At 44.3% G+C, this 26,906-nt stretch overlaps 3 protein-coding genes across 5 annotated transcripts in view; 1 reads left to right on the forward strand and 2 right to left on the reverse strand.

Moving 5' to 3' along the window:
• Positions 1-462: 462 nt before the first annotated feature.
• Positions 463-18,088, reverse strand: als2b (alsin Rho guanine nucleotide exchange factor ALS2 b). The gene is made up of 34 exons (XM_029517004.1): positions 17,877-18,088; positions 17,396-17,478; positions 16,412-16,557; positions 15,209-16,194; positions 14,534-14,861; positions 12,157-12,331; positions 11,893-11,989; positions 11,734-11,811; positions 11,408-11,638; positions 11,155-11,326; positions 10,850-11,039; positions 10,699-10,764; positions 10,408-10,570; positions 10,108-10,239; positions 9,859-9,987; positions 7,566-7,636; positions 6,991-7,057; positions 6,676-6,878; positions 6,526-6,591; positions 6,314-6,412; positions 6,060-6,224; positions 5,730-5,841; positions 5,304-5,381; positions 4,983-5,116; positions 4,730-4,894; positions 4,352-4,469; positions 4,109-4,266; positions 3,890-4,003; positions 3,633-3,809; positions 3,493-3,550; positions 3,087-3,148; positions 2,703-2,852; positions 2,310-2,406; positions 463-2,187 (listed from the first exon to the last, which is right to left on the reverse strand). Exons 2-34 carry the CDS (start codon positions 17,413-17,415, stop codon positions 2,149-2,151), a joined length of 5,046 nt encoding a protein of 1,681 aa, XP_029372864.1. The 5' UTR covers positions 17,416-17,478; positions 17,877-18,088; the 3' UTR covers positions 463-2,148.
• A 2,657-nt stretch (positions 18,089-20,745) lies between these two features.
• On the forward strand, positions 20,746-24,393 carry LOC115052746 (neuronal acetylcholine receptor subunit alpha-2-like). The gene is made up of 7 exons (XM_029517055.1): positions 20,746-21,305; positions 21,444-21,488; positions 21,718-21,827; positions 22,452-22,671; positions 23,120-23,622; positions 23,705-24,020; positions 24,116-24,393. The coding sequence occupies exons 1-7, from the start codon at positions 21,117-21,119 to the stop codon at positions 24,239-24,241; spliced, it is 1,509 nt and encodes a 502-aa protein (XP_029372915.1). The 5' UTR covers positions 20,746-21,116; the 3' UTR covers positions 24,242-24,393.
• A 373-nt stretch (positions 24,394-24,766) lies between these two features.
• LOC115052727 (type I inositol 3,4-bisphosphate 4-phosphatase-like) overlaps positions 24,767-26,906 on the reverse strand; it is a 34,280-nt gene continuing 32,140 nt past the window's right edge. For all 3 annotated transcript variants that reach the window (XM_029517044.1, XM_029517026.1, XM_029517035.1), the window contains one exon: positions 24,767-26,400. In XM_029517044.1, the coding sequence (XP_029372904.1) occupies positions 26,268-26,400 (133 nt within the window). In that variant the 3' untranslated portion in view covers positions 24,767-26,267. The remainder of the gene's footprint in view (positions 26,401-26,906) is intronic.

Raw genomic sequence — 26,906 nt, forward strand, 5'->3', positions numbered from 1 at the left:
CCACCATGCTTACCAACGCACTGTGATACCGTGACAAGGTTGAACGATCTGACACCTATTTTCTGTGGTTAGTTTGAAAAATCATGCAGCTTCAAATTTTCTCCTTTCAAAAAAAAAAAAAAAAAGAAAAGAAAAAAGGGCCTTTCTAATGTTAAACCGTCTGAGAAAACAAAAGCCGGGACACAAAAAATAAAAAAATAAAATAAAAATAAAAACCTCAGTCATCCTCTGAATCCTCACTTAAGCCCTTTTATAAACTGCCATGGGTGACGCAAATCACAAACAAGCAACAATATCCGACAGTCAGTGTGAATGCTTTGAAAAAGAAAAAGAAGAGTCAGTATTCACAGAATCAGATTTGAAAGTCACATCATAACAGTGTTTGCATTAAGCCGGCTGCAGACTTCACCTGCAGCAGGAACGACAAAGCTTCATGTTAAACTAAAACCTTTGTATCCATCATGTTAAAGGTCCTTTCCTTTTTCTTTTTTTTTTTTAAATAGTGGGTTAGATTAAAGTGATGACTTCCCTTCTTTCTCTTCAGTGAACAGCAGTGCAATAAAATAAGAAACAAAAAAACAATTCACCCTGAAACCCAGTTTGTATTCATTTCCCCCCACCCCAGTGTTTGGAGGCAAGATTTTCACCGTGACACCACAAACTACAAAATGTGCACGAGGGAAGAAAAAAAAAAAAGACTTGCTGGGCTGTAATAAACAAAAGTATGAAGAGCCATTTCCAGCTCTTTGAACATACCTTTTTCAGAGAGCCCGCTGGAATTTGAAAAGATTTAATTAGCATTTGGAGCCAATACTTGAAAGTTACACTGCAGTGTCTCTGAAAAATTCACAATACTTGATATGGTGGGTCTTAATCCCATACGTTCTCAAGATTTTACAGGGCAATGTAGAGATCCTGTTATTTCACTCCTTGCTAACACTGAAGAATACAGATTGTCTGTAGAAAAAACATTTCTGTTAACTGTATTTTGATTTCAAATATTGCATCTTTCTTGTGTATTGTCAAGAAACTAAACAACCATCCTACCATTAAAGTCTACGTGCATTTGGAAAATATCTAATCTAGATGGCGCTTGCGTTGACATTTTTATGTGACTGGCTCCTCAGAAACCGCCAATGGCAATGATCAGCAACACCGCATTTTGTAATGAAACGTTCACCTGCCAACTGCTGCAACAGCAGAATATGAATGTCCTTTACAGTCAGTTTACATTTACCCACCGCATGATTTGTTTCCGATAAATGTAATGTCCAACCCTAGCTCTGAATTAGTTTGGGACCGTTCTAGATAGTTTCCATAGAAAAGGCAAAGAAAGCTGCTACATGTTATTCTTAATTAAATATGCACTTACAAAACCGTTTTGTTTTTTTTTTGTTTTTTTTTTAAGTCTCTTCTCTTGTAAAACTGATAACTCTTAACTGGTTGGTTCAGAAATTGCAGCTATGGTGAGCAGCATGAAGCTGCTTTCCCTGAGCTTTTCTATGGCAACTGCTCAGGACTTCATGAGCCCACTGAGCCAGCTGTAAACAGCCGAGTAAAGAGCTGAGTCCAGTTCATGAAGCTGGGTGTGTTGGACAGATAACAGTCTTCTTTGTGATGCCACTTTCTTCATGGAGATGTGTAGGTGAGTGGCAAGAATGAAACACACTTCATATTGAAATTTGCCAACAAAGTCCCATTGGCACTAACTTTGAAAAAAAAAAAACAAAAAAGAAAAACGATCCTAAAACTGGATAAGTCCCTCCCCCCTTTCCAGGTAACCGTTGAGGAAGCCAATATGGATTTAATACATTGCTCTAGATCAAGATTTCCAATGATTTCAAAACGTCGATCAGCTGTGGGCGTCTTTTATCATTTTACATTGGACGGTATGAAGTGGCTTATCTCTTGCAGCATGTGTACTTCAACAGGTATGAGTTGTATGTGTTCGGACGTGGGGGGAAGGGGGGGGGGGTGATCCTGTCTCTATAACAGCAGCAGAGCTGTCAGAAACCTGTGCCTGGGATCCTCTGCCTCCCATTGGCCGCTGCACTCTTCCATCATCCTGAAGCCTGGCCGGTATTGGCCCTGTGATTGGCCCTAAAGGTTGGAGGGATGCATGCAGACCACCAAGAAGGTAAAGCCACACTAAGTGATCTTCTCATGCTGAATCTGGTAATAACAGGCCTGCAGGTAGAAAAGACAAACAGAGGACCAAATTACACAAACAAAGTAAAAATTCCCATCCTCTATAAGAAATGACAGCAAACTGCAATCTATGAAATAAAGCTTTGTTGCATGTGTATTACCTTGAGTGTGGTGAACATGATTCCATGCTCTCCGTGCTGAACATAGGGGTCCATTAGGTCTTCAATCAGGCTGACCTCTGACCCAAGGTTCCTTATACTAAAAAAAAAAGCAGGGAAATGAAACACATTTTAAAGCAGGTGTGATCTCACAAACAACGACCTGACTGCTTGTGATCGGGTCACTCAGGAGGCATGTTAAGAAAGGTCAGATGAGGACAGCTCAAAGCTTGTTGGATAGAGTTCACTCCTAAGTGAAAAGTAATTATTTGCAAATTCAAACCTAACGCTGTTAGCTCTGGTTGTGTTATGCTGAAGTGAGACGTCTTTTCGGCCAACACCTACTGAAATATAATACTGGAACAAGCTCTGTTTGGCCTTTGGTTAGTTTCTCACCGAGCTCGCAGCACGACATAGAGGAAGACGGGGAAAAGGTCATCCATAGACCATAAGAAGTCCTGCTTCAGCATCGACTGCACTTCCTGTGTGATCTCCTCAAAGGTGATCTGGATCACCTGCAGCTTGTCGGACGGGGTGAATGTCGTGCTGCGAACGTACAAACATCGCATGAATTTTTAGTCTAAAAATAAGTCTAACCTTATTTTGTTTTTTTATTTATGTAACTTCTCTGAGTGTAACATGCATGCATTAGCAACAGTCTGTTCCATTGTTTCTGTCAAAAAAAAAAAAAAAAAAAAGAAAAACCCTGGCTAACATTCGGTGCAAATATTTGATTAACTTGTAACTAGTAAAACTAGTTTTACTGGAAAAGAATTGTACCTGATCTGCTGCAGTGTTTCCACAGCAGAGGCAAAGCAGGCGTCTTTGGTGCTGGAGAGAACCTGGAAAACAGACAAGTGTTCAGACAGTTTGCTGTTGCTGCCAATTATTTTCAATGAACTTATCAATGAAGCTGTGATTCATTCATTTATTGTGTTGTCTATAACACAAGGAAAATTGTATGTCGTCACATTCAAAGATACAAATCACTTCTCTTTGTCTGACCAATTTAAACTCATCCATCCTGGGCGATTATAAACACTAAATGTCTCACATTAAACAGTGCATTGCAGTGTCTTCTTAGAGTGTTTGTTTTTGCTCCCAGTGCCCATGTCTTCCGCAATTAAAGTGTGACGGTAAATAAAGCACCTGTATTTTGTTGTGCATAGGCTAAAAGTGAACAAACCTGCTGCTTCTCCCCCAGCGCAGGCATGGAAGAGGGAATGGACACAGGCCAGAACTTTCTGTGGGAGGACAGAAAGCTGTTGAGGATTTACACATGAAACATGAAATGAATTCCTTTCACTGCGCCAGTGTGCGACGTACTGCTGAACGCCCAGGAAGCTGAGGAGGGCGAGGTCAGTTTGCTTGTTAAGGCGGAGGACACACTCCCAGTACACGTCGTCCTCTCTCTCCTTGTCCAGAGCGTAGAGTGTGAAGAGCGGCGGGTAAAGACGAGGAAGCAGGACGGGAAGAAGCAGAGCTGAACTGCTCACCACACGGCTGAGAAGAGAGAGGTTAATGTGACCAGATGACAGGGGATGGCAATCAAAGCTTTAAAATGGCTGTTGATTGATGTGTACCCGGGTTTGGGTGACTCTAGTGTGGCATCAGTCGATTCTGGCTGCTTGTCCTCCTGATCGGTTGTTGGTTCTGGAATTAGACCGCCCTCTTCTGGCACATCGGGGAACAGAAACCTAAACCAAATTCAAGAACATGTTTCGTCCCATCCTCTGAAATTCTATATGTTGACTATTATATTTAATTTCCCCACTTATATAAAATTAATTCAAACTAAGTACCTGACAATTTGGAAGATGCGGTTGAGATAAGACTTGATCTCTTTGACAGCCTGAGGGAGGAGTCGTCGGTTGGCTCCAACGCCCACATATGTCATCCTGTAAACTGCCACCAGGTTCTCCACAAGCCGACCCAGTGGGTGGAGGGGAGTGTCACATGCCTTAGGGGAAGGAAAATATATCACACTGTGACCCTTCGTAAGGAATGTGTTCTCTGTGAGGATCAGGAGTGTTGGGTGACCTCACCTTGATGAGGTAGAGGCGAATGGTGTCATATCTCTCCATTGTGAGGGGTCCAACATGCTGCGGGATGACCTCCAGACACTCCAGGGTTCTGCTTTGACTCCGGGGCAATGTCTCTGGACTTGGACACAGACACAGACGTTTCAGCTATAATCCAGCCTCAAGAACTCTGCTGTAAACCCCAGAACCAGAATTCAGTGAAATACTTCATTGACAAACACAGACAAGAAACTTCGGAAAAAAGAAGTACAAGTTCAGATGGATTGATTCACCCGTTCAAAATTGACGTCACAGGGAGAACAACAACTTAGGTTACCTATTTGTAAGCAGTTAGACCGTTCTACACCTTGATTTTATTTATAACTGTCGTACTGTGTGTACCTGTCCTGGATCTGTTGCCGGCAGGTGGTGAGTGCCACAGTGATGTTCTCCCAGGCCTTCTGGTATTCCCCTTGACCCGACTTCTCGCAGCCCAGCTGACTCCAACATTCATCAAATACAGCCTGCCACTTGTCCTCCGCACACACGCACAGCCTCCCAAGTTTCCTACAAAATAATTCACAAACACACAATGTATCACTACACAGATACATCGAATCAGAATTGTTGGCCCTGATCATTTCAGTGAGCTTACACAACATTAGCCTTGTCCTTGTCAGTGTCGAATAGGTGTGGTTTGAAGTAGGATCCCGCCACCTTGAGGCCAGAGCCCCATTCACCACCAAAGGAGCCCTCTAGGTAGTCACCATTCGCCATGGTCAGCACACCCTGAGGGGCAGCCAGTCATGAACTCTTAGTGCTGATACTTTTTTTCAACCACTATAGGCACAAATCTGCATATTTCAACACCTTGAAATCAGACTAAACAATAATAATAAAAACAAAACATGTGATCCTACTCAAGCCACATTACATTTTCAAATGTAGAATACGCAGGCTCATGTTTAAAATTCACCTTTCCATTGAGGGTCCAGTCATCAGAGAATTCCCCTTCATATGTGGTGTCATCCTCTGACAGAAGGATCCCCGTGCCCTGCAAAACACCAATTCATCTACACTTTAGTGCCTTCTTTCTTAGCGCTCTATTGTGACTGGCACTTGAGAACTAAGTTGGGAACTAATGAAAGCTTCTCACACAGTAGCTTTATCTATTTTGATTCTAAATAGACAACTTAAATGTCTTGATGACTTGAATCACTTGTACTGCACAGCTGACTGACCATTGCAGCTTTCCCTGAGCACAGGAAGCACCTGCAAGGCAAAGCTCTATTCGCCTTGGCTCAAAACACAACCCACGTTTCTCTCCTGCAACACTCCTTTAAACTACTTCTTCTCTAAAACCAATAAAGTGTGAGCAACGTCTAAAGACAAAAGCACTCACCATCATCTTGTTATCTTTGAATGCTCCTTCGTAGTACAGGCCAAACTGTGTGACAACAACACCGGTGCCCTGTCGTAGGTGGTCCTGCCACATGCCCATGTACTTTTCTCCTCTGATCAGAAAACAGACAAAAAGGTTCAATATAAACAGCCAAACGTAAAGAAGCAAGTCCCTGCTGATTTGGGACCAAAATAAAAGTCCTGACAAGACTTACAGCATTTCCTATTATTTGACATTGGATTTTATCCCATTGTATTGAAATTAATCAAGGGATTAAAGTTGTCAGCAAATATACAGAATGAATATGGACGTCAGTGTTGCTGAGCGTACTTTGTTATATCATCAAAGACTCCATAGCCAGTCTTCTTGTCATGTATCCACTGGCCGATGAAAACACTGGGGGACGAAGTGTTGAGCTTGCCGCTGCGCAGCATGCCATGGCCATGTCTCATGCCTTCCTGGAAGGATCCATCATAGACTTCACCACTGGCATACCTGCAGAACAGACAAAGGATGTTTATACTCAGGTGTGAGTCCTCTGTGTGTGTGAGAATAGTTTCACCACACAGAGAACCAAAACTCACCTGTAAGTCCCCAGGCCGTGCATCTTGCCCTCTTTCCATTGACCTTGATAGTGATCATTCTTGTTAAGCGGTTTATTGGGAGCAACAAATTCACCAAAGCTACGCAAAGGAAACAAGGAATAAAAGTAAAAAAAAAAAAATAAATAAAAAATAAATAAATTAATCACCCTCTCCAATATTTGTGACTCATGAAAGAACCTGACAGCACTCACCCATCTTCCAGTCCGTTCTTGAACTCACCAGTGTATATTCGCCCATCAGGCCATTTTAACACTCCCCTGGAAAACAAAATCTATTTCAACCCCAATACAAATCATTATTTAAAGCTCTCTATCCAGTGTATGACAATATATGTCACCCACCTGCCGTTGGGTTTGCCAGCGAGCCATCGGCCTTCGTACCGGGCCTCTTTCAGACGGCCATCCTTATAAAAAGTGTAGGAGGCCGACCTGGAGACAGGAGGCTCCAACTTTTGCCCTGAGCCTGAGCTGACAGCTGCTGCATCCTGCACAGCGCCACTCAGGGCCTGCTCCACCGTCTGGTTGATGGAGCGAAGCCACTTAGCCTGGAAGGCAATTCATACGTTTAAGATAATCCATTCTCTGCCAAATGGAAATGCAGTTTTGAGGTGAGTGGAATGTCTGTCTGGATGGACAGCAACATTCAAGATGGATTACCTTCTCCATGGCAGAGGAGGCCAGCAGAGTGAATGTCTCTTCTGGGGTAATCACCTTTAAACCATATCTACACACAAACACACACAGTTTAGTTTTACACAAGAGGCAAACACTGGCTCAGAATGAGAAAGTAGAGAGAATACTGTATTAAAAATTAAATATGTGATGTGTAACAATAATCTATGTTGAGACTGCATAGGAGATATTTAACAAAACATAAAAAAAAAAGTAATTAAATTCAAGACAACATCAACAAATGTTCTTGCTTAATTCAATGGCTATTCAAAATCTCTGATTATAATTTCATAACTAATTAGTATATTAAAAAATACAATACAAAGATATGTGAAAAAAAAACAGCTTCATGGCTTTGAGAATGGTATTGCAGTTTTTATTACACTTTAACTTATGTAGTTGAGTGTGTGTGTTTCGTCCTTATTTTCCTTTGCCATCAGGTGTGTAAATACACATTTTGGGACACAATCTAAATGCTATCATGTCAGTATCATTCTTGATATTTTTGATACTAAAAATTTCATTTTGTGAGCTTTGTAAGATCTGAATGAGACACTCACGTCCCAGTGTTCTCCTCTGGGATGGGCTCCACCCACAGCGTGGCCAACGGGAAGACGTGATGGGTGGAGAACTAGGGCAGAGGAAAGTGAGAGATGAAGGGAAGACAAAGAAACAAGAGAGGTCCCATATATGGAAATGGGAAAAAAGTAGAGTGGGTAAGACAGAGGAGAGAAAAGAGAAATTGAGAGTTTAGAAAGAGAAAGAAATGCTGTCATTTTCATCAAACATCAGATCACACAGGTGATACACAGTAATCATCTTGGAGGGAAAATATCACAGGTTCAGCTGAAGACTCAGTCTATGTGTTTCATTTTTTAAACTTGAAAAGTTGTAAAATCTTTTTGGTGACTTTGTGCTTGGTTAAAGGAAACGGTGTATCTGGGACTGGGGTTATTCAACAGCTCAAGGTTAATATTTTGGGGTTAGGTTAAAGGTAAAAGTAATAACCTTTCAGTTTCACACTGGCTGGTTTTAGACGCTTCCTTTTCCCCTGAAGCCTTTTCCCTTCATTCAGCGGTGCAAATAATCGAATTTAATCTGCTATTAGTTCAGTGTGAAATCTCTTTCAATGCTTTTTTTTCTGAAGCGAATATTTTTTTCCTCCTTCATACAGTTTGGTTTATTTTGTTTTTTTTAGTTACAAATAAGCCAAATTTTTTTGTCTCCTCTCCCATGTTCACGTGCTTTTTAATTTCAAGTGGCTTCAAGGAAAAAAATGCACTGAAGTACATTCAGGCAGATTTGACAAAGAAGGAAACCCAGGGTCTGTCATGCAAGACACCATGTTGCAGATGGATGCTCTTTAAGAACACCACCCTGGCTCCTCTTTCATACAGCTGTACAGGTACACATCACAAGACACAGACAGGTGAGTTGCTGTTTTAACCGCAGGACTTTCAGCTACTCCTGCACTGAGTTAAATGAAAAAAAAAAAGAAAAACGAAAAAAGAAAAACTCTTTTTATATTTAAAGAGCCCTAACTATTGGATAACCAGATAAATACAGAATGGCAGAGTCAAAACAGGAGTCACACAGTAAATACAAGAGGTACAGGGAATTAAATGTGCAGAACAACCACAAGGTGGGTGCAAACGAGAACAAAAAAAGGGAGGAACAGGCGAGATGAAAGTGGGATAAGATATGGGTGGCAAACAGGGAGAGAGGGAGGGAAACTGCTCTGGAGACATGAACCAGGAACTGCTATCAATTATACAGCCTAAAAGGATAGAATGGGTGTTTATTCAGTCCTTTGGTCTGATGTCTGTTTACATTTAACCCAAAGCTTTAACATAATCCACTTCAAGTAGATTTATCAAAGGTTTCTGCACGGGTTGGATTTTAAAAGATAATCAGAAAATAGAGGAATAAAATAAGTAATAAAATAACAATTGAGCCCTGGTTACAATAAGTTCATCCTCCAGTGCAATCTCCCCCAGGTGGAGAGGAGGCAGAGTGAAGGCAGGGATAGGGCTGGGTATCACTGAGAATATCTTTCAGATCATTGTTAAATAGCACAGCGTCATTGTTGCAGTTTCACGCTTTGGGGTTTGTTTGTTTTTTTTCCCCCATAGAGCATTCATTGAGTTTTCATTGAGAAAACAAAAGTAAAGCCAGAAGCTTGTAGCTGCATTGTATGTACAAATTGTAAACCTCTCTGGTACAAATGTGGGCTTGAGAGTCATTTGAACGAAACTGACATGAGTTTGCACAGTTGTTATACTAATCTTGTGTGACTTTCCTCTTTTGTTCAGCAAAGAAATCAGCTTCCTCTCTACTGTCTGGCATCGTTTTCCATATTCTGTTTACGCTGATTGAAATATCTCAACTATCTTCAAGAGTTTGTTCACTTCAGTAAAGTATTGATGACAGCCAAAATACTTACATGGAATGAATAATTATTAATCCTTGAAAATAAGTCAAATCCAATATATCTGCTTATAACACAGCCAGCGTTAATAATTATCTCTGACCTCACTGTGCATCTGTGTGTTGCAGGATGTTCGGTCTTTAAATATTTCTCAGTTTCAACAGGGCTGAATCCCTCAGGCCTTCAGACATAGAGAGAAAGCAGAAGAAGAAAAGTATGATAGGGGGAAAGCTGTGGTCTCTTTGCGAATGTTTGCTTCTGACTGCATACTTACAAGATTTTTATAAGGCGCCACGCCCTGACAGCACGAAGGCAAGCACACACAAATGCTTAAAACACCAGAGGTTATGATGGCTTAAAAAAAAAAAGTGAAAGAGCCAGAAGATGTGAAAGGGTGTGTGGGTGCGTTCGTGTGTGCAGCTAACCTGTGCGTGGACCAAAGCGTCGTTGAAAAGGATGAACCAGTTGACAGAGAACCTCCCAGCGTTCTGCAACGTTAGAGCCTTGTTGCTGCTTTCGCAGATCAGCCGACGGTGAGGCTTTCTCAGAGAATCCTGACGACACACAATGACACCATTTAACAATATGGTGCATCATGTGATACCTCGATGGATTTAATGTGAAGTATAGTCTTGGTGGTAGTAACAAGAAACACATACACTCAGTGAGTTTACCGTCATTTTTCCAGGGAAACTCTTCCAGAAGTGAAACGTGTACTCAGCTTCCTTACGCTTTCTCTTCAGCTGGAGGGTTAGAGCTTCAAACTTGGAGCAGCCGTCCTGCAGCTTCTGGTAGTCATTGGAGCACTGGCAGCACACAAAAACATCTACAGTGAAATGTTGTGGCTTTTTTTCAAACATCATGCTACGAAAGATTGAATCTTAAAAATGAAAATGTACAAATAAAATGATAGAATTGAATGTGACTTTTCCATTGATATGTATGACTTGCTGTTTGTGTTCCATCTCCCCTACCACTTCGAAGCATGTGGCCAATTTCAGCAGCAGACGGCCGTATTCGTGAATGTGGCGGGTAGGGAGGTAGAACAGCGCCACCAGGAGGTCGGCCATAGTGGGGTTCTCCTCGCTGCACTCCGACAGCCTCTGGAGCAGCTCAGGAGTCTTCCCAAAAAAATCGCTTCGAAAGAAAATTCTAATCAGGAATCGTTTCCTCACATTTAGCATGCGTTTCGTTTCACACCCAAACTTTTATGTTTCTGGACTTTTCATGTCTGGGTTAATAGGAACAATTTTGTGCCTACTCACAGCGAGGGCTTGGTCAGGGCCTGGAAACCTCCCATCACTTGGAAGTTGCCCAGAGAGCTGCAGTAACTGGACGGAGATGTAGACAGAAGTCTTATTATACAGACAAGCAAGCAGTAATCAGAACTGTGTCTGTTCGTCTGTTTATTATTACTCATTATAAGAGTCGAGGAAAATGCTGGTGTGGTCAAGGATGAGCAGACTTTTGACATCACGCCCACGGCGCAGGTTGGTGGTTAGGCTGGTGGCGTGCTGCCCGGTCAGGTGGCACAGGAGGCTGAAACGGCCTGCCAGCGTCTGCAGGAGCCCGAGGTTTACCTGGCCGAGGGCTGAGCTCAGAGACTCTGCGGAGCAAAAGAAAACAAGCCAAACTAATTCAGCTGTGCTTGAAAAATGACACAAATAGTAAAACTGAGATGACCAGACCCAGAGCCTTTCACACCGTTGTGTGACACATACCCAGCTCAAGCAGAGGGCGAATTATCTGTGTCTTGATGTTGCACAGCTTGCAATAGGACTTCCTCTCAGCTGCGGCCAGCTCATGGAGGCTGGCGATGAAGCCCATCACGTTCCTGTCTGAGAGGGCCATGCATCGACTGCCACCAGCAAACACACTGCTGACATAACCCAACTGGAAAACAAAACAACATTTTAAAAAAAATCCACACTCGCTCAGAGCAGCCTGAATGAGGAAGCATCTGGGTGTCCTTACGTTCATGCAGAAGGGCAGTAGTACAGGTTGTGGGGTGTAGCCCCCGGCCCGCTCCTCTTCTTCCTGTTGCTCTCCCTGCTGTCCCAGTTCTTTGGCCTGACTCTCCTCCTCGCCCTCTTTCACCTGCTGCCCGCTGTAATAGATGATGGGCTGGATGCAGTCTCCGTCTGCGAGCAGGAGGGTGTGTCTCTCTCCGGCATTCACATCCCACACCCTGATGCCGTCTGACATCTGCACAGGGAGGCAAAGAGTTCAGCTGTGAATAACACACACCTGCAGGATTTATGGATATGGGAGTATGGCTGCAAGGGAGGCGGTTTCCTCACCTTTGCAAGGCGGGGGACTGTGCTGGGTGAGTCCATGTGTCCCAGCTGACCGGAGCTGTTGCTCCCCCACGAAAACACCTTGAACACAAGAACAAACACTGATCTAGGCAGGCACAGCAATTTGCAGCAGGTACAGGAACTGATCTGTGGCTGACTGACCTGAGACTGAGCAGTCACAGCGAGGGAATGATGAGCACCGGCTGCCACTCGCACCACCTCCTTGTTGTTTAGACTCTTGATGCACAGTGGCTGTAGCCTGCAAACAGAATCAATGTATGTGAATATCATCATAATATTTAATAGACTGGCCTTGCACAAAAAGATCACACATATTATATACATTTTGAATATATCTGGAATATTACATGATGTTCTGCAGTGGCCTGTCCTGTTGTAATGCATACCTGACAGACCGTATCCTACCTGGGCAGGTTGTCTCCGTGTCCCAGCTGTCCGTGCTCGCCGTGGCCCCAGCTCCACACCTCTGTCTGAAGCGTGGGCAACACCTCCTGGGCTTCAGGGACAGCCCCACCCAGCGGGGTGAGGGCCACAGCACACATCCTGGGACGGCCGGCTTTCCTCAGCAACCGTGGGGACACTGAACACAAGAAAAATAAAGTACTTTCTGCCTTTTCCTTTTTTTCCCTCCTCTCTTCAGTGCAAACGCACTTACAACTGAGGTACTTCATTAAGGAATAACAAATCTGACCCACTTAATGTTATCTGCTCTTGTCTCACCAAATAAAACTATATTAGCTCGCACAGAACAGTCCAGCTGAAGGTGAGGTGAGCCAGAATTAGTTATTCCTCAGTAAATCAATGAAATGTGGACTTGTTTTCAAGGCCAGTGTGTGCCTGAAAAATCAATTAACTAAGGGCACAAAGTTCAGCAATGGCTGATTTCAAAACATATGCACGCCTGCACAGAGACCGCAGTGACATTCAAAACAGATGGCGTCAGCCAGGTCATGTCAACTGCATGCCGTCCTACAGAAACAAACAATGAGGAGAAGCCTGCAGGCAGCCCACAGAACAAACACTGATGAGGGAGGCAAAGAAGATAAAAAGAGGAAAGAAATCCATGAATCAACAAGACCTTGTACATCATAAGATAAAACTTTGGCTTTATTCTTATTTAAAAAGTCACATGAGTGCAACTAAGATCCTACCGTCACTGCAGATCAGTGCTGGTTAACTGGCAATACAAGTTTATGAAAAATGTTTTTGTTACAGTGACAGAGCGGGGCAGGAAAAACATGCAAAAGAACTTGAATGATGATGATTAATAATATGGGAAACAGCAGCCAAGTGCATGTGGTTGAGCCAGTTTCAGGTAAACTGTGAAAAAGTGAAAAGAGGAACTAAAAATGCTCATCAGCTGTCATTTACCTCCAATGTATAAAAAAGCCTTTTGTCTTCATGTTGTGCTTTTCCAATGAAAAACAGGAAATTCTTTGTGATAGTCTTTACCCCATACTGTTAAAGATGATTAAAAATTCCAGGGGGACAAACTCGACAGAGCTACCTCTTAAAAGGAACCAGGATCAACGACTGACAATCAAGATGGTATTGGCTGAGTAACCATTTTACTTTGGGGAGGAGAGATTTTTGCAGAAACAAAAGCAATTTAGTTCTTTTACATTTGTGGGATAAAAGAACTGAAAGACACAACAACTAATTTAGTTTAAGTTTAGTAAACAGAAGTGAAAGTGCAGTTGTACATCTTCACGGCCTCCAGCAGGAAGCCATCTGGTTCCCCAAAGGACAGTGTGGGACATGATATCAATTTTTTATTCATAACAGCAAAGATGTCAAGACACCTCACAGCCATGGTTGCTGTAATTCACCAACATATTTAGGTCTATAAAGTACAAATATCATTATATTCTTTCCGAGTTAGATTTGATCCATTCCTGTGTCCAACCCAGTGAACACATTTGGTTTATTTTTTAGACTTGTGAGAGAGTTTTCACAAAATTCCTCATGAAACCTGATCATTCAGCCTTGAAACCTGACATTCATAAAACCCACAAAAAGGTAGGTTTAGAAGCAGATGATGAAATCCAGAGCAAATGATCTGTGAGGAATGACAGAAATGACGTTAGATGGATGAAACTCCATTCATCTCTACCTGCTCGTTTCTACTCAGGGGTCACATGGAAGCTAAAGCCTATCCCACAGTGCACCAAGCTCTCTTCTCTCTCGTCTCTCTTTATTCACACCCACTTTCATTCTGCTCTGTTAAATCTGCCAAATCCCTCTGTGGCCTATGATGTTCCAGGCGGCACTGGTGATCACTTCAAAGACAGTCGGAGAGTAAAGTTGCAGCTGTGTTTCTGTCACCTCTGACCAGTGGAGGCAGATTAACTAATTGCATTCCTCTCTATTTATAATCACACAAAGGCAACCATTCAGACGGGCTAACCTAACTCAAACTGGACCTCTGCACTCAAAAGCACGAGGTACACCACAAAGCTTGAATCCTGCGTCACAACATGGAGTTTCATGAAGCTGTCACTTTTCTAGGAGAACTGGGAGTGAAGGGAGAACCAAAACAAAAGAACGTTGTGCTTTTTAGCATATTTTTCCTTGTTGCACATGGCTTCCTCAAACAGGCTCAACGTGACATACATTCCACTGTGCACAGGCCAAGCCACAGTGGCCATGCAGTACTAAAGCAGGATGATGAAGCTTGAACCAATGTGTGCACACAAACACACGGATGGCAACCCGAACATGCGCAAGGTGTACTTACGCAGCAGGGAATAGGAGGAGGATAAGAGGTGAACAGCGTATCTACCCTGTAAGAGGAGTCCTGGGAGCGAGAGGCGCCGCCGCAGACCCTCGGCCTCCTCCTCGCGGATGTCCCCTGTGCTGGAGCTCTTCTTGCCCTGCATGGAGTCCTCCTGGCGGACGCGATCGGTGGTGTTATCGCCAAGTCCGGGGACGGTACCAGTCAGTCCTGCTGGCGACTTTGTTGCTCCTGAGGGAAGGTAGAAGTTCATCATCTTTTTGAGTGACAAAGCCTCATAGGTGGAGGCGACCCGCTCGCCCACTGCAGAGGCGCAGGAGGCCACCAAGTTGTTGAGTGTGGAGCTGGAAGCAGAGGCGAGTCCTCCGGCTGAAGGCTGTGAAAGGAACAGAAGAAGTATTTGATGATGCTGCAGGGCTGCAGTTCACAGTGACTATCATTATCGATAAATCAGATGAAAATGTTCACAATCAAACGAATGATCAGTTGGGAAAAGATGCACATCACAATTTCATAAAAGTCCAACAGTTAAAATTGGTTTCAAATCGTACAATTCTGAGCTAATTCGGTAAGTGTTTTGATAATTGAAAATGTAATGGACTGTGAAAATGGCTGTTCGGTGCTAAATTTAGACGGACAAAGTGTTTGTGATTAGAGTCGACTAAAAATAGACACAATAGAAATGTGGTGTTTTTCTGCTCTACTTTGCCTGAAAAGTCTCACCAGTAGAGTGTGCAGTCCTCCAAGTGTCTTTGTCTCTGTCTGTGTGTTGTCAGACAGTTTCTTCAGGTAGTCTTTGACCGCCTGCTCGTCTGGATATAGTGAACTCTTGACCACCGACACTGCACCACTGCCACCGTCGGACTGAGCTGTGGGGTCAGAGTCTGAGCACGGCGTAGTTCCGTTTGCCAAGGCTGGTTCGGCTATTTCCAAGTCCTGGATGGGGGCGGTCTCAGAGGACGGCTCAGCACTCTTAGGAGGTGCTGGGGAATCAGATTTTGATGTGGAAGTGTGTGAGGGGAGAACAGGCTCAGATGGGGATGTTTTGAGTCCATGGGCAGGAGTGGGCGCCTCTAACCTCCCCTCATCTTCAGTCAGCTCTACACCAAGGGGGCAGTAGTGACTGTCAGAGATGATGACATGGTCCTCTTTGTCTGTCATGGTGTAGAGCAGCTGGTTACACTGTCTGCATTTGTCCACGGGGGGCCGGTGGATGTCGTGGGGGCCCAGGCAACGAACCAGAGCCAGGCTGTGTGACGCCCCACATGCCACCTGTAGTACATGTCTTCCTGCCAAGTGTTCAACCTTTTGTGGTTTCCAAACTGGAAAGACCGTGACATTGAGTCCCAGCTGACAGCCACTACCCCATGCCCACACCTCCCGCTGGACAGACAGGGCCAGGGTGTGCTGCTCCCCACAGGCCAGCTCCAGCACTGCCACCGTCTGTGGGGGACTGGTGTCAGTGTCCACCATGGCCACTGGAGTTGGGTTGGGGACGGTGCTGAGACCTGACAGGCCACACTGTCCTGCACCATTGTCCCCCCACATGTGGATGCATCCACCCTCTGTCACCGCCCCACTGTGGAAACCTCCAGCTGCGACAGCGACCACACGCTGCCCACTGAGCGCGCTCTCCAGGGTGGGTTTGGCCTGCTCAGGGACTTGACTCTGCTTCCATGGCAGCTCCCCAAAACTGTACACCTGCCCTCCTGAATGAGGGCAGAGAAAAGGCAGAGCAGAGAAACCAAGGAGAGTGAGGCAGTTTTCTGATCTCAAATTTTTTCAGATTTCAGTTGTGTAAAAGAGCATTTGCAAGCTCCATTTCATTTATCAACTATCTATCATGCAAAAGTATGTCAAAAGATCCATAGATCCCCACTTTGAGTCAAGTTAACCATGTTCTCATTTCTGCTCAGCAACTATTACCTTCCACCAGCAGAACCCCATGTCGCGCACCCAGGGCGACCTGCAGGACTGGCCGGGGTAGGAGCAGCTTCTCCGGGTTGATGCTGCAGGAATAGCCCTTCCAGGTGTGGAGCAGGCCTCGCTCTCCACTGTCATCATCCCCAGAGCTGGAAGATTTAGAATTCAGAAACATGAGTGCAGAAGTGCCAACGTGATTCAAATAACATCAAAGCTCTACGGTAGTGTGGAATTAAACATGTCAGGATTTAATTGTGTAAGACTAACGATACTTGTCACTGGGATCAATTCGGAGCAAGTTTTCTTTGGCAAGACGGGAAAAGTCAAACAATGGGCTTGAAGATCCGCCCAAAGTATTTGCTCAAAATTATCTTCTGTAACAACAGAAACATACTATACATGCAAAGGCTGCCCAAACAAATTACAGGGGATATTGCAAATATCAAGAGTGTTTCATGGGAAATTAAACTTCTTCATTCATGCAGCGTGACTGGTTGACTGGCCCACATGCCACATTATTTTTGTAAAGTTGAGACTGCTACCTATTATCAGTATTTTCATTTGACAGAGATTTTTATAGTATCGTCAAACTGCAGATGTTAACAGCCCAAATGTTGATTATGATCAATTTAGCTATGAGAAACCTTTTACCGTTTTGCATAAAAACAAACAAACAATGAATTGATTGCTAAAAAAGCTGCAGATGTATTCTCAGTTGATGAAGGACAGAACTAATAATCTGCCTGAACACTGATCAGGACGGAAGTGAAAGCAAACAAACACATTATTCGAAGAGGACGAGATCAGAGGGAGAGATTTCAGAGACAGGGAGGCTGTCTAAATGTCTGCAGGTCCTCCCAGAGTCTCCTCTTTTCGTCTGAAAACCAGACATTTTGTGAGATCAGGAGTCCACCCTGGGGCCATGTCACATGAAGATCACAATCAGGCAGCAGCTGGGCAGAAGATGAACCCTCTGGATGTACCTACCTCTTCCTCTGGGTTTCCATGGGTGGGATGTTATTACTCCATCTGCAAGTCACACTGTTGGCTGATGCTGCTGTTTGTCCCTCCTGAGCGCAGATCGACACAAACAACACAACACAAATCAGCTCGTTTCGCCGGAGCAAATAAACCGTGTTCGCCTGAGTTTTCGGGGAAAACCAAAACCAAAAGCGGCAACTCTGAAACTACTGACAGACTGAACACAGCCATCGTTTCATTTCCCATGTGTGTTTCAGCTCTTTCCACCCCCCCCCCCCCCCCCCCCCCAGCCTAGCTGCCAGCCTGAATATCCCTCCTTTTCCACAGAGAGCTGCTGTCAGGTGCCAGCTTGGACCGTTAATCCTGCTAGCCAAAAGCGGCTAATTAGCGCGGCTAACTGCGCTAGCTCAACCCACAGGTGCCCCTTCTCTGCTATCCCGCCGATTTTAAAAAAAAAAAAAAAAAAAAAAAGCCTCCTCTTCCTCACCGACCGGTTCGTCGTCGCCTCTGCTCGGGCTCCTCTCTCACACCGGCGACCGACACACGACACGTCGGCCGACCGCCTCGGCAGCGAAACGCCTCTGCTTGTTGTGGCTCATCTCCCGGTGTTGACACTGAGCGGCGCCGCCGACCACGAAGATCGTCTCCGGCACGAGAGGCCTGACTCCGCCGCCACAAGAGGGGGCAGAGCGGACGGGGGCCGAGGAGGCTCAGAACGGACAGCGCGCGAAGCCGTAAATGGGAGAAGGCGTAGTTATGCAACTTTTGTGAGAAGAATGAATCGCTTGGATTATTAGAATTAGTCTTATACACAATTAAAAATGTTTAATTTATTTATTCAAAATCAACAAAATACATCTGATTGCCAAATTAGCCATTATTTGTCATTTAAAAACAACTGCAATCCCATTGTGCGTATTAATCAGTTTTCTTTTTTTTCAATATACATTTCACATCATCTTGCACTTTAGGAGATTTTAAAATAGAAACCAAAAATAATCACCATGCAGCACTTTCAGTGATGATCTTTTATATGCCACTTTGAAGCCAATATTTTAAGAGGCCATCATAGCAAATTCTGACTAAGTCCTTGAAAAGGATGATATTGAGTCATACCTCAAACTTTATATCCAACTTCTTCCAGTTCACTTTTCTCCTTGACTGGTGTCATTTCCCCTCGCTGAGCACTTTACTCTGCTGATTCAAGCAGTTTGACTCTGACTTCAATGATGTATTCACACTGCAGACGCTACTAGAAAATGGAGAATGTGAGCTGTGGTCAGAGGAGTGTAGGCCTATATTGCACAACGCCTGAGTGAAGCTAAGAGACCATTGACCTTGGTGGAGAGAGAGAGTGTGTGTGTGTGTGTGTGTGTGTGAGTGTGTGAGTGTGTGTGCGTGTGTGTGCGTGCGTGGGTGTGTGTGTGTGTGTTTAGTGTCTTCTCTGCAGCCAGTTAGAATATCTTATTGTGGTCTCACCAGAACAAAAAAATTAAAATAAATAAAAATAGAAAAACAATCCAAAAAAGTTCCCCTAATTCAAGAACTGGTGGATAATACATGACAAACTAATGCGATCAATGCATGGCTGAATTTTAGGAAATTTTATCTACAATAAATTTGAATCCATTTTCAATATTCCAATTTTATGGAATGATGCTGCCAAGATCATGGGTTTGAATAAAAGAATGTAAAAATCATAATAATCACGAAAAGAAGTGGATTAAAGTAGTACAGTCGAATATAGATGGGTATAACATAACTAAATTAAAAGAACATTTGAGTCTCTTGATTGAAAAAGTAGAGGTGCATATTATTATTATTATTTCTATTAATGTAATAATTGAAGCATCAGCAGAGGCACGTGTGATGTGACACTGATGGCAGGAGGTGGTGTAGTCAGGGGTTGGGGATCAGAGGCAAGCAGACGGCGGAGATGATCGGTGGGGGAACTACAGCTGAAAACTTGTCACACAGCCTGAGCCGAGGACTCTGTCGTTCCAGTCGTCTCAAATGGAGAGGAGGGATTTCACACCGCTGATCTGCTGCTGCTGCTGCTGCTGGATCCTCATCAGCTCCGGTGAGTGAGGTGGTGCAAATCCTGCTGAGGTCTGATACAGCGACTCACTAATGATTTTATGTACAGTTGAATCTGTTTTTGTCTGTTTTAAGATTCATATCCCGAATAACTTTTCTTTGTGTGCATTTTCATTGAAGAAAAAGGTGATGAAGAGAAATTTTCACTATATTTCCAAATGTCTTTGTATATGACTACGATATTCCTGCTTGCTTATATTCACGTTCCATAGCAGATTTAAACTGCATTCTACAGCTTTAAATCTAATTCTATGTGATTTTCGACACAGTGACTGACTTAGAGGAAGTGTGTCCTTAGATAAGTGCAGCAGGGTTGTTTCATTTTATGACACAAATGGAATCAGCTATATATGATGCCACTAAGTCTCCCTTTTGAAACGTTAAAACGTCTCCAATGCTAATCATTTGGTGTTAAAAGGTTTACTTTACAAGCTGAGCACCAGTCAAACAGTCAGCTTTAGAGCCACTTTCAAATACTCAATGTTCTTCAGTGACTCTTGTAGTTTTTCTTTCTCTGGGTATGTAAAGAGTATATGCACATATTTAACTGAGCTTGTCTTTAAATGCTTCAATTTGATTACAAGGGCACTTAAATGAAGAGAAATTCCTTAAATAAGACTGCAGATTAAAATACATCTTAAAAAAAAAAAAAACCAAAAAAAAAAAAAACCGCAGAACTGGTACAGAAAGGAAAAGACTCACTCATCATCTTTAGGATTTAACCAAAAAGCAATAGCAGTTATCATGAAATCTGAATACCTGTAATCCTAAACGTTATCTGTTTCTCCTCCACTGGCAGAGCCTCACCTGAAACAGCATTTTGTTGGTTATAAATAGACAATATAATCACAAAATCTGGCATCGCACACACATTTACACAGTTCGTGCAGCTGGCGCACCGTTTCTTGCACCGGATAATCCTAAATTTGCCCGCTGGTGATGCCAGGTTGAGTTCAAAGCTGTGAGTTCAGAGGCAGAGAGAGAGAGAGAGAGAAGCGGAGAACAGAAGAAGAGCAGTCTGATCGTGCTCGTTCGACCTGCACGAGATTAAATCACATCCAGCACTTAAGGTCGAACAGCAGAGGTTGATAACGAGCATGAAATGGCATCTTTATTGAGGGGTGACTGCTGCTTCATGTCCATTCTTACTGTAATTATCCCCAACTGTGGAACATAAAAGTAAACGAAAAGTGAAGTAGATCACATCCTCCAGTCTTGAGTCTGGAAAACGCTTTCAGGCATTTATTTCCTGCAGGAGAGTTGATCCCACTCCACCGTGACGAGTTTGGCTGGGGCAGAAAACAAAAGAGAAAAGTGGGGAATCGCTCTCGAAACTCACGGATGGAGAAAACACACGAGCATCACTGAGCACTGGCGAGCATAGAAGAAATCTGAACCATTGGATGCAAGCATACCAAAAAATAAAAAGGAAATAAGAACAAAGTGAAGTCGCACAATTTTACGCCAGACTTTTTTTCAGAGGTAACAAATATCCATTTACACACAAGTAACTCACAAGGGTGCTCATAGGTGAGTTTAAAGAGGCGGTGTGTGGCAGTTTGCTCCTGTTTCCAGACTTTGTGCTAAGCTGAGCTGACCTGCGAAAGCACAGAATCACCTGTCTCTTGGGATGTCCTTCCTCCTTTGTCCCCGTCTCTCTGGGCTAGTGCTGGCCACGGAGTGGACGAATGTCCACACGGAGGACGAGCTCTTTCGGACGTTGTTTGGAGGCTACAGGAAGTGGACGCGTCCGGCACGAAACATCACCGATGTGGTTATCGTCAAGTTCGGCCTCTCGATCGCACAGCTCATAGATGTGGTAGGAAAAAAACTAAACAAAACAAACAAACAACAACAACAACAACAACAACAACAACAACACACGTACAAACAGAGTTCGCACCAGGTGACCCCAAAGAACTCATCCACTGTTTTTGTGAAATTTTTGGCTCTTTAGGATGAGAAAAATCAGATGATGACGACCAACGTGTGGCTGAAGCAGGTAGGGAATAAGTGGACCGGTCACTGCATGAGATTTCTGAGTTTCACTCTGTTTATCTGCCTCTAAAGAAGCTTAGTGCCCCCCCCCCAAAAAAAAAAAAAAATAAAAAATATAAAATAAAATAATAAATAAATTGGCAGCAATTTGGCCTTCCTTAGCTGAAAAACAATCCAAATATTAAAGCAGAATTGTGCTGTTAAGTTTGTCTCAACAATTTGTGTTTTGGCAGGAATGGACAGACTACAAGCTGCAGTGGAATCCCTCCGACTTTGACAACGTGACGTCCATCAGAGTCCCCTCTGAGCTCATCTGGGTGCCCGACATCGTGTTGTACAACAAGTACAGAAAAAAAAAAAAAAAAAAAAAAAAATAATAATAATAATCCAAACAAGAGAACTAGACACAGTGTCGTGTATCGTGGAGGAACACGCAGAGACAACCCCTCTGCAGCCTAATGAGAGATGATTTGAATATCTGCAGGTGGAGTTGGTGATTATCTGTAGTGATCAATTACCTGCTTGATCCATAACAGCACCTTCATCGGCTGTGAGAGCGCGTGAGGAGGGGAGGTCAAGCGGGCCGAACCGAGCAGCTTGATAATATCACCGCGTTTCTGCACACCAATTGGTGGCACATGCAAATGATCCCGTTGGCCCCGATTCTATTTCGGCTGCACAGCAATCTTGCATCACCCTAGTTTGAGTCTCGTCTCAAAGTCTAGCTTCTATCCCTCCTGGGCCCAAAGAAGCATTGACGCTGCGGTTTTGTCTGGAAGGAGACAAAACTCCCAAACCCCTCACCTTCCGGCGTTTCTTTAAATGAGCTTGCATCATGAATGCAGTGTCAATATTCAGTGATCAATTATTCAACGCGGAGTGGGAAGCCTTAATGAGACGAGGAAACACGGAGACAAGTCCTCCTCTCTGAGTTCCAACTCCTCTCCTCGTTTTCTTCTCCTTCCAGCGCGGACGGGGAGTTCGCCGTCACCCACATGACCAAGGCCCAGCTCTTTCACACCGGCCGTGTCCGCTGGGTGCCCCCCGCCATCTACAAGTCATCCTGCTCCATCAACGTCGCCTTCTTCCCCTTCGACCAGCAGAGCTGCAAGATGAAGTTCGGCTCCTGGACGTACGACCGGGCCAAGATCGACCTGGAGCCCTTTGAGGACACAGTGGACCTGAAGGTGGGGTTGGACCGTGTCACGTTTCATTTTAATTTGTAATCCCAATCCCAATCCCAATCCTCACCCCCCCCCCTCTTATCTGCGCCTTAACACATCCTCTGTTCCAGCTCTTTGTCCTGCAGCAGGATGCTGACGGCCCACTTTTTTAATGAACGTGTTACAACACAAATGTCGGTGAGTGAATGATGATGAAGCTTTCAGTGTGGCCGAGGGCGAAACCACCCAGAAGCTACCTGAGGTCAGGAGGCAGACATTCATGATTCCTGTAGAGGATGAAGTCTAAGGACTGATCTTCCCTGAAGTACGCTGGAAAAAAAAAAATAAATTATGGACAGTCGAACCACTGACATTTCAAGACAGCGTGTCCTCAGATTCATCCTCTGGGGACCATGAATGTCCGCAAACTTTCCCAGCGATGGCCTTCAACGGGAAATCTCTGTCTGTGTAGGATTACTGGGAAAGCGGCGAGTGGGCGATCGTCAACGCCGTGGGCACCTACAACACCAAGAAATACGACTGCTGCCGCGAGATCTACCCGGACATCACCTACTACTTCGTCATCCGCCGGCTTCCGTTGTTCTACACCGTCAACCTGATCATCCCCTGCCTGCTGATCTCCTGCCTCACCGTGCTGGTCTTCTACCTGCCGTCCGGCTGCGGGGAGAAGATCACGCTGTGCATCTCGGTGCTGCTGTCGCTCACCGTCTTCCTGCTGCTCATCACGGAGATCATCCCGTCCACGTCGCTGGTCATCCCGCTCATCGGGGAGTACCTGCTCTTCACCATGATCTTCGTCACGCTCTCCATCGCCGTCACCGTGTTCGTGCTCAACGTGCACCACCGCTCGTCGGCCACGCACGCCATGCCGCGGTGGGTGAGGCGGCTCTTTCTGTCGGCGGTGCCGCGCTGGCTGTGCATGAGGCGGCCGCCTCACGGCCCGAGGCCCGTCAGGTGAGGTCGACAGAAGTAAGCACAGCCCGGTGTCCAAACAAACAAACAAACAAACAAACACACAAACTCGCTCTGCTCTCAGGCGGACTCACCTGTATGACAGGCTCCTCCCCGTCTGGGCTCCCGGCTCCTCCCACTTCGCGTCCACCTGGACGACGGAGGAGTCAGACGTTGACCTCCACGGTTGTCATGGCGACACCGGCTGCCCCTCGGATACAGGGGATGGTGTGCGTCGTCAGCGCCTTCGCGGTTACCCGCACAGGGGGAGCGCGGAGAGGTTCGGGATGCAGAGGGTGTCCTCCCCTCCGTCCGCTCTGGTCCAGTGTCCGGTGGTCTCAGCCCTGGAGGGGGTCACCTACATCGCAGAGCACCTGAGAGCAGAGGATGCAGACTTTTTGGTAAGTACAGTTGGATAAAATAAAATAAGAATAAAATAATAATATTAATAAAAAAAAATGTCTCCTCTTCTTCTCGTCTTTTCTTGTCTCTGCAGGTGCAGGAGGACTGGAAGTACGTCGCCATGGTTGTGGACCGGATCTTCCTGTGGATGTTCATCATCGTGTGTCTGCTGGGAACAGTCGGACTCTTCCTGCCACCGTGGCTCTCTGGGATGATTTAGACTCTCACTTAATTTCAGCAGAATGAATACACATACCAAACTCACGGATAATTAGTCTCAGAGGGAGGAAGAGGATGTTTTCAGCTTGATTTTTAAAGTTCAATAATTCAATGCCACGTGCATGCTGAAACATTTTGATCTGAGCTGCATAAATGCTTCAAATAACCAAAAATAATTAAACTTTTTTTTTTTTAAATAAGTGTCCAAAAAAATTTCTTGCAGATTATATAGTTTACATTGAGATGGGGCATGAAGAAACAAACTTACAATGGAAAAGTGCTACTGTCAACCCTGATCTTATAATTGGACTGATTTAAAATACCCAGAGGAGCTTTAATGGCATCATCCTAAATCTGCTTCAGTGAAGGCGTTTTACAAGCTGTTGAGTGTCATCTGCAGCACTTGGAGGTCAGCTACTGATGAAACTCAGTTATCCTTTGTCCATTTAATCAGAATTATTATTAAATCAAGATCTAAGGGAGAAAGAAAAAAAGAAAAAGAAAAACCACACAAATCCATTTTATATTTATTTCTATATCAGACAGGAACATGTTATATTACAGCACCAAAACCTTCACAGATGTTCTCCAGATTCAGTCAGGAAGTTCTACAATCTGAAAACTGAAGGAACTCAAGAGTCTGCTGCCTGAATGCAATCACTTCTTCACTCAGAAAAATGTGGAGAAACGGGGAGAAATGGATTTGTGTGTGGACTGCAGGAGGATTCCCATCAGCAGTGAATCTGACTGTACGAATCGTGTCGCAGGAAAGATGGATTTTTTTTTTTTGCACAAAAATATGTCACATACACGCGCGGTGGCTGAAATCTGCTGCAATGAAGGCTTCACAGTGTGAGTGAGGAGCAGTGACTCCCCCCTGTGGTACAGACGGAGGGCTGCAGATTGATCATATCTCAGTGGAAGAAAAGAGTCACAGATGCCATGTGCTTAAAAAAGAGGAATGAGATCACATTGCATAGAAACAAAACGTGGAATAAAGAGATGCACCCTAATTTGAGTCAGTCGCAGCAGCAGTCATCCAAAGGCCATCAATCGACTTTATGTTCCCACCATCGACAGCTCATCCTTCGTATTCTTGGAATATTTAGACGTCATTGTAAATCTTACTTCCGTTTTCTTGGCCTTTAGTGACCTCTGCCGTTTTGATCACCAGTGACAAAGTGATTTCCCTTTCTGCTCACAGGAAGCAGGTCAATGGTCAGATTGAGAGTGCAGCTCTTTAGGAAGGGCTTTCTGCTCAGACTTTACAGCTGGGTGGAAAATGTCCAGAGCTACACGATTATTTGGACTTTCCACCGCTACAGCACCAAATGTGAATCCATCTGCTGCTGAAAACCACCGAAGGCACTATTTCCTCTTCTTCTCCTGAACAATTCTTGATAATAATGAACCTTTATGTTTTGAATTTTTGGCGTCCCCAGTGGAGGAAAATGTAATCAGAGGACTGACAGATGCCAAATTTCTTTCTTTTGGTCTTCCCATGTGATTTGTTGACAGCAACAAAATCACAGGCAGATATATGAATGCTATGATTTAGAGTAATATTCTATCCTAAATATTTAAATGTAAAGCTTCTGCATAGATACACACGTTGTGATGCAATGACTAACTTCTTGACAGTGGAGGAAAAGGTTTTCACCTAATTCTAAAAATGACGACTTCTTTCGATTTCCACTGCAAAACACAAATATTAGCTATCAGTGCTTGACCGGGGAGTGAGGCAGTGCTGGTCATAGACATTTTTCAATAAAAATGAATTAAAAAAAATAAAAACCCAAGAGTTTTGATATTTGTGCTACAAGGAAAAACACTTGTTTTCACTGTTATGCATAACATGACACGTTCAATTACTGCAAAAGCTGAAATAAATAATTTTGCCCAGGTGGTAGAAATCTGAATCACTGAGTGTTCTTCCAAACAAATCTTGGATTGTACTGAGGCTGATCTTGGCCTTCCCCAAAACTCAGTAGTCCCAACACCCCAACACGGCGCTCTCCGCAGACCAATCAGGTTTCCACTTTACCGTAGGTGCCGTCGGGGGGCCGGTAGTGCTTGGGGAAGGCTTTGAGCTGCAGAGAGTTAAAGGCATACTTTCGGCATCCAACGTTCTTCACTGTGTTCTCCCGTCTGCAGCCCTCACTGAGGAAACAGGAGAGGGAGGAAGGAGGAAGAGGAGGAGACAGGGAGGGAGGAGGGACGCGTTCACAGACAGAATGAGAGGAGGGGGGGAAAAAAAAAAAAAAAAAAAAGCAGAGATGATGGTTGATGGCCCCATAAATAATCCAAAGCATGACTTACTGCTGCTGCTGCTGCTGCTGTTGTTGTTTTTACAACTCATCAGTGGAGGTCATCATTAAGACACAATAAGGCATCGACACAGATACATGCAGACAGAAGGATAAAACATGTTGGAGCCGTGACCTGTGAGAATCTTAACCAGGTGAATTCATTCATTCATTAATGAAAACTCTGCAGGTGGAGAAATCATTTATTACAGGACACAGACTGGAGGCTTTCTCTGGTTCAAGGTACATTTAGTGCAACGTGTAGCGTGGGACACAGCAAGAATAAAACGTCCGACTTTATAAACTGCTGCTGTGAAACTAAGACACAACTCATCTTTGTTTGAAGAGAGAGAGGGGAAA

This window comes from Echeneis naucrates, chromosome 2, assembly GCF_900963305.1.
Source record: "Echeneis naucrates chromosome 2, fEcheNa1.1, whole genome shotgun sequence".
Taxonomy (NCBI): Eukaryota; Metazoa; Chordata; class Actinopteri; order Carangiformes; family Echeneidae; genus Echeneis; species Echeneis naucrates.